We start from the raw sequence: 7,602 nt of genomic DNA, 5'->3' as shown, positions 1-7,602 counted from the left end.
CGTTCCCGCGTGAGTTGGACAACTAGATAGTATGTGAGCTAAATGCTCGGGGTGTGCATGGCACGCCCTGCAGCTATCATCAGAAATGTCTTGGCTCAAAATATAGCGACGGTATGTTAAGGTGAAAATGACACCGTCCTGGCATGCAAAAATGAAACCCTCCGTACCAGACTTCAATCCGGGCGATTTAAGGAAAGCAAACGTTAGCTCACAAGACATTGACTGATCCTTCACATTTCTGTGGAACATACCGTGCATCCTCTTATCGAGGAGCTGTTCACGAAAGTTTTTCTCTTGTGCTTTCTTAATCCGGGCTTTCAGGAGTGAGCACTCGAGATAGATCAGATTTGATGCATTTTGCTCACCCCTAATACTGAAGTCAAGTCCGAGTGCTTCAGCAGCCTCCTCCGCTGCTTTGTACAGAAACGCTCCTTTGCCCACTTCTTCGTGATTCCTGACCTCATTATTATAGAGTCATAGAGTTAATCACAGTTTATCATCTACCTATAAATATAAGATCCTTATATTTCTAACAAGTAAGGTACAAAATGTAAATACACAAGTCAGAATAAGTTTTTAAATTCTTTATTATGTGATTTAATTTATAGAATTCTCCTGTCACTTTGCGTAACACTATAACAGAATGTAGTGAATACGCTAAATAAAAAAAAGGAACCAAATTAAATTGCTTTTACAACAGCGTTTGCACCCGCCATAGAATCTAATTGAATCTCTGAATAAATTCGTTATTTTCTCCTCAAAACTCACACATTTCTTTACCATAGCTGTTGCTAAATGCAAAAATTTTACACTTCACATAACTCCGAGCTCGTTTTAGATATCGTTTTATTTATCATTTCATTTAATAATACCCGTACGACGACGTAGTACAATGTTTGGTATAATAATAATAATCTTCTAGATTTGTTTATTTATTCATTCACTTATTTACTTTTTTGTTACTTTTTTTTCAGCTTCAATTCAACTAATAATGTAGCGTGTAAATGTTTTATTTCTAGTAAAAGATCGACAGAATGGTACATTCACCGTTCCATTGAAATTCTCTTTTCTTTCCTCCTCCTTAATTCCTCCACGAGCGAAAATAGTTACATAGCAGTATTGTAAATGTTACAAATAATCAGTGTGTGACATGCGTCGTTCGACGTGGAAAGACAAAACACAGCCCGGAAAAATTGTTGCGATTCAAATTTATGCATTTTTTTTCTTCTTTCTTTCGGCTCAAATTTAATTTATGAATCAAGTTTAGCCCAGAAAATGTCAAAGAAACATTAAGTCTGGGGTTTATCTAAATAATAATTATAATAATAATAATAATAATAATAACAGGCCATGCCTTCTGTCTGCGTTCTCTGATTCAACGACAATCGACGCTCATTAAATTAAGTAAGTCCTATATATAAATCAATAGAAGACAGTTTTGCCATCCCTCGTACAAACCTCTTCATTTGCATGTTTTTTCTTTTCTTTTTTTTTCTTTATACTCTCTTTTGCAACGTGCGTTTTTCGCGTGGCCCTAGATATTTTTTTTGTACACGTCTTTTGTCATGTGCAATATGCTTCTCTTTTAATTTCGGCGATTCGCGATCAACGCTGTGCTCGACTCTTCTGGGCACATGGTCACCTCTACTTTTTATTCCCTAGAGAGTGAAAAGAGTGCTTTTACACTCTCCAGAGAGCAAGAGTTTTTATAAACACTCCCACCCCCCTCCCCCTCCTTACACACAGGGCAAGGAAAGAAGAAACACTTTTCACTCGGTAGAGATTTTTAAAAAAGTGCTTCTCACTCCACACACATATGTCTCTATATATATATTTTAAAGAAGTACTTTCACTCCACATATGGTACAATGTACTTTCCACTCCATATAGAGTTACAAGCACTTTTCACTCCAAATTGGAGGGGTAAAAAGTACTTTTCACTCGAGAATTCAAGACCACGAACAATTCGGATTAATTCTCGGTGCTCTCTCTCTCTCTTTCTTCAATAACGGAACCCTTCCTTTCCTACGTCCAGAAAAAAAATAGTGAACCTCTCTCGTTGCAAACGATGTCTGTGTGTGTGTGTTTTTGTGTGTACAAATAATATTTGCTCATCGCAAACTCAAATACTTGGGATTTATTACCTATTTATTTTCCTAGTTGCGCTCCACAAGAAGTCTCTCTCTGTTTGTCTCTGCTCGTGTTTGTGTTTAATGTATTAGTGCATCTGTGTAATAATTAACTCCCTCTGTAATGATTGCAGTCACAGTCAACATCGTTATTCTATACAAGTAATATTATAGGATGATAATAATAATTAATATTCATAATCCCAACTATTATGTGTCACTTTTGCTAAACGTTTCTCTTGCTGTATCCCACCCTACCCTTTTTGTTTTAGCAAATGTTTCGTAAGGCTGCTCGTCCGATATCTCTCAGAGGACTAAACGTGACGCAACGGGTATTTTTCAAATACCTTGTCTTTATCTTTTATATATAAACGAAAAAAAACTAAAAAAAAACACGTACAATATAAATAAAAGGCATTAATAAATAAATTCATTTAAAAAGTTTCAATTTTTTACCGTTTCAACAGTCTAAATCGCGTTTTTATTTAATTTACATTGCAGTCTGATGGAGAGCCGACAATAAACCGCTTCTCGATCAATTTGTTCCTAAATTTTGAAATAACAATTATATAATTTTATTTTATTAGATTCTGCAAAAGAGAAAGAGTAGTCTCGAAATTCTAATTGAGCGGCACAACAAGAAAATCGCAAATTCACGCCACATTTCGAGAAGCGAGTACAATAAGTTTTCAGTCAGTTTTCCATCACAAATTAAAATAATTCAAGGCTGAACACGACGAGGGGCTGAGTAAAATACGTACAACAGCACGTGTCCCAAAAATGTTTATACACTAACGTTTCATCCTGTTTCACGTAAAAAGAATGTTACACAAACAAACAGAATGATACTTTGCGACAAAAAAAAAAAAGTATCAACAATAGAGCCATCGGCCTTTGGACTAGAGGCATGCACGCTTTTCCAAAGGACCAACTCAAAGTCTTTTTATTGCCACATTTACACTCCAATTTATCCTCGCTAAAAATTCAAATACTAGGGAAATTCAGTTAAATAATAGTCGATAAATTTATTGTAATGAAAAGAAAAACTAGGATGAAAAACTCTATACGTTTGTGAAATTTGAAAAAGCTTACGTTCGACTGAAGTAAACTTTTGCCAAAACCTATTATTAAAAAAATATATATTTCAACTAAATGAGTCGCTGTTGGGAATGGTAGTCTACCATTTCGCCACCTGGTGCCAAAAGCTGAAACTAGAAAAAGTAGGTGCAATTTTGAAGATGTATCTCGATTTTTGCAAAAAGTGTTTTTACGATTGTTTTGTAAAGTATAAAACAATAGTTGAACAAATAGTTTTAGATATTTCCATCTTGTAGAGTGAAAAAACACATTTTTGTCAAATAGGTTTGAAAAAAAAGAAAATTAATTCACTCTTTCATGTAAGTTTCAATGCATTTTAGGCTTAAATAACTTCAATTTATGGTATTTAGCGACAAATGTTATTCAGATTACGCAAAGAATACGTATAATAGACGATTGGAATTTAAATACTAATTTTTTTCACTCTATAATATGTAAATTCCATTTAAAAGCTTCTATTTCTAATAAAAACTTATTTTTATCGTCCAATAAATACTATAAACTCCACCAAAAAAACCGATAAAACAATTGTATGCACAAATATTCTTTCCGGTTGGAATTTCTGTCACCAGATGGCATATCGCAGTGTAATCATTCCCAATTGAATGATAAAGTTTGTATGACCCCTGCATATAATTTCACATATTTTTCGTGCCTATCAATATGGGCTGGAATTTTACTTGTTACTCTCTAGGGTCAAAATCACTTTTCACTCCACAAAGGGTAAAATGTAATTTCAACTCCACAGAGGGCAAACAGTACTACTTTTCATCCCACATATGACATCTGAAATTATGCCGTTGTCATAAAAAATCTCGTCTCTGCACCAAAGAGGGGACAGATTTTGCGTACAAAAAAAGTCCCACAATTCTCCCCCTTCGAACACAATTTCTTTTCTTCTTTTTTTCACCTTGGACGTTAATGATATCTCGATACGGATAAATTGATAATGTCACACACCCTTTGCCGGAAGTTAACGATTTATTATTCGCAACGCGAGTCGAAATAATTTTATCTCCTTCGAGAGTGGCATTTACACAGCTTGGTCCACTGGGCACACACATTATTCCACGTCTCACGCATGCGATTGCACTATAAATCTATTAATATAATAGGTATAAGTTGTGACACGCGTAAAAGTCGTTCCTGTCAGTTGTCACGCAAATCGAATTTGTACTTTTTGTTTATTTTTTTCCCCCGCGTAAATTACACAAGAACACGCTTTTACAAAGGAAATCGACAATCCCCCCCCCCCTGCCCAATAAAGCAGCAGCCCACTATCATCATCAATAATGAGCCTCCTCGTTTTCGTTCTTAAGTAGAAATGTCCGAAAAATATCATCATTTCCAGGACTGGATTATTTCTGTTCAGCCCTCCCCGATCGGACAACAGCCAGTTTACTTTGTTCTTCTTGTATTTATCGCAACGACTTAATATTTCTTCTCTCTTTATTAGCTCTACCAGAAGTGCGAGCCAACTTCTCGACATTCAATACCGATATAAATTAATTAATTTAATATTTGTATTTTGTTAATAATCATTCGTTTATCAATTCACGTGGAAATTGAATGTCACAAGATCGTTCGATATCACAGTCGTTTGTTTTTCTTTAATTACTTTAAACGTTATTATGTATTTATGAATATTACTTAATAGGTTTTATTTATAATATATATATATATAGCGTATTGTACTGATAAATAGTTTATAAAATTATCATACGAATGCGCATTGGTGCCTGATCGGCTGAAGGGCTCGAATTTTCAGACGGTTCGAGAGAATCCATCGACCGAGCACTACTTTTCCCTTGTCGGTTTCTTTTTTTCTCCTGTAACTGCAACCTTATAAATCCCTCTCTATGATATCATCACATCCCCACAGATTCTGTCTTCTCTAAATCACCGCAGTATAAATTATCAGTCCAACTACTCTTTAAACGTCCTCCTACTCTTAGAAATCACACAATTTCATATAATTCCTACCTTACCGACATCGACACGGTTGGACAACTCGAGTCGTTCGTGTCCAGGCCAAACTTTAAAAGACACAGGAAATAAGCGCGGACATCAACGACTTTGAGAAACGGTCCCGATGTCGCTGAGGTCCGAATTTACATTCAAAACTCCTCCTCCTTTTTCTCCAGAATTCTCCTTCGCGTACTTTCTCTCTTCTAGAAGAAGGAAACAAATCAATAATAATTTCTAAAAGTTCAGACGTTTTCTCATTTTCTGTTCGCGACTTTCGAGCATTTTGATCGAACTGTTGCGTGGCTTTCCCAGGTAGAATTGTCAAACGTTGGGCGGCGCCGCCACTTTGACTCTGGGGACGGCAAAAGAACAAAGTACCATTCGTCGTTGAATTATAAATTCAAGAAAGAAGAGATTAATAGAAATTCCTTATGCGATGGTAGTTTGCGTGCTTTAAATGCGTATGGCGTCTGTCTGTCTGCCTGTCCGTCTGTCCTCCTCGTTTAGGAGAACATCAGTTGTTTGGTTGTCATTATTAAATTAATTAATGTTCAAGAGTCACTCTCGGGTCGGAACTGTGAAAATATGGAAAATATGAAAAGTGGAATGCAGCAGCAGCAGCCGCCACACAGTGCCATGAAGGACGCTCACCAAACATCGCTAATAATATTTTAATTAAGAAAGTCACAACGAACCCAATTATTAATTATCCCGACAGGAGTTCTAAAAATTTTTTTTTACTAAATATCCACCTACTGTGTGTGTATTTGTGTTTGTTTATGTGTGTTGTTACTCATTACCGAAACAGTAACGGTCGAATTTCATTTCATTAACGATGAATTATTTACTCTACGTGTGTGGTTTTTTCACCGGCACAAGTCGCGGAATCCAATCCGAGGTTCAAAGTCCACAAGATCCCAGCGATCCCTCGTTTTACTTCCGACAACAACAGCAACAACAACAACAGCAACAACATTTTCCAAATCAAAGGAACAAAACGGTTTTTCTTTTCTTTCTTTCTTTCTTTTTTTTTTTTTTTTTTTGATTTCTAAAATTGGTTTGAAATGAGCAGTTTCAAGCAAGCTAGCAAGGCAAGCAGCTTCCTCATTTGCCAAAAAAGGATTTGAAGTAATGCGTAGAGTCGGTGAAGTAAAAGTGTTTGTTTGCTATCAGATGACTGTTTCGTGTAGTTCGTTCATAATGTATACGTACCGTTGTGTGCACTGTTTTTGTGTCTTTCTTAGATATAATTGAATTTTCTTGTAGAATAGTAATAATGATAGTAGTAGTAATAGTTGCGCAGCGGGGTGTTGTCTTTTGATGTCAAACGACGACGACGACGCTTTACTTGTCCCACCAGTCAGGACCATTGCTGCTGCCATTGTTTCCAGAATTATTGTACGAGCTGTTATAGTTACCACCGTAACCGCCTCCATAACCACCTAAGCAAGAAAATAAATACATTTTCAGAATGCATTACACATTTCACACCAACTGACTTTTCATCAATCAATTCCAGGGTGTCTACACTCAAATCCTGAATGACAACAAATTCACAGACAATAAACACGTTTTTTTTTTTTCAAACCATCTCAAGTAAGGTAAATGACCCATTTTGGGCGAATGACCCAGTTTGTGCGAATGCTCACATACTGTAGGTAAATCCGTGGTAATCTTAAAGTTTATGACACTAGTAATACCACTTTGATCAAAAAGTTCCCGAAATCATCACCGTGTGGCGCCCCCTGCTGTCCGATTCACATTTTTTCGTTTCTGTAGATTGTCACACCTTTTAACAATATTCCCTGCGAATTTCAGCTTTCTAGCTTGACATTTGTAAATGTAACGCAATTTCGAGTGCATCTGTTTTTCTGCGAATTTCGATTTTTGCAATGGATTTAATTTTGCAACAACGTGTGTGTTGTCGCACAATGCCATCATTATCCGTGAGTTTCTCACCAAAAACTCAACTAATACAATTCCGCAGCCATCAAATTCGCCAAATTTAGCTCCCTGTGACTTGTTTTTTGTTCGATCGACTGAAAAAACCACTAGGCGGAACGCGTTTTAACAGCCGATCGGAGATAATACAAAAATCGAAAACGGCACTGATGGACATACCGAAAATTGAGTATCAAAAATGTTTTGAGAGCTGGATCAAGCGCTGGCATAAGTGTGTGGCTGTCGATGGGAATTACTTTTAAGGGGACCAACCACATCAATATTCAAGAATAAACTTACATTTTCAATTTTTAAAATATATTCCGGGAACTTTTTGATCAAGGTAAGTTTATTCACAGTCTAGACACGGTGAGCTGGAAGCCACTTTTAGCTGGTCGGCCATGCCAAAAAAAACGGACTAGGTAGATTTGTTTGGAAGGCTTTCAAGAATCGAAAAAACCTTGCC

The 7,602-nt window shown here is 36.3% G+C and overlaps 1 protein-coding gene across 2 annotated transcripts in view; it reads right to left on the bottom strand.

Moving 5' to 3' along the window:
* Positions 1–1,485: 1,485 nt before the first annotated feature.
* Positions 1,486–7,602, bottom strand: part of LOC117177646 (ATP-dependent RNA helicase bel) — a 50,782-nt gene continuing 44,665 nt past the window's right edge. For both annotated transcript variants that reach the window (XM_033368441.1, XM_033368442.1), the window contains exon 8: positions 1,486–6,637. In XM_033368441.1, the coding sequence (XP_033224332.1) occupies positions 6,540–6,637 (98 nt within the window). In that variant the 3' untranslated portion in view covers positions 1,486–6,539. The remainder of the gene's footprint in view (positions 6,638–7,602) is intronic.

The sequence above is a fragment of the Belonocnema kinseyi genome, chromosome 8, assembly GCF_010883055.1.
Source record: "Belonocnema kinseyi isolate 2016_QV_RU_SX_M_011 chromosome 8, B_treatae_v1, whole genome shotgun sequence".
NCBI classification, from domain to species: Eukaryota; Metazoa; Arthropoda; class Insecta; order Hymenoptera; family Cynipidae; genus Belonocnema; species Belonocnema kinseyi.
Note: the sequence above shows the minus strand (reverse complement) of the source record. Positions and strands in the feature narration are given on the sequence as shown.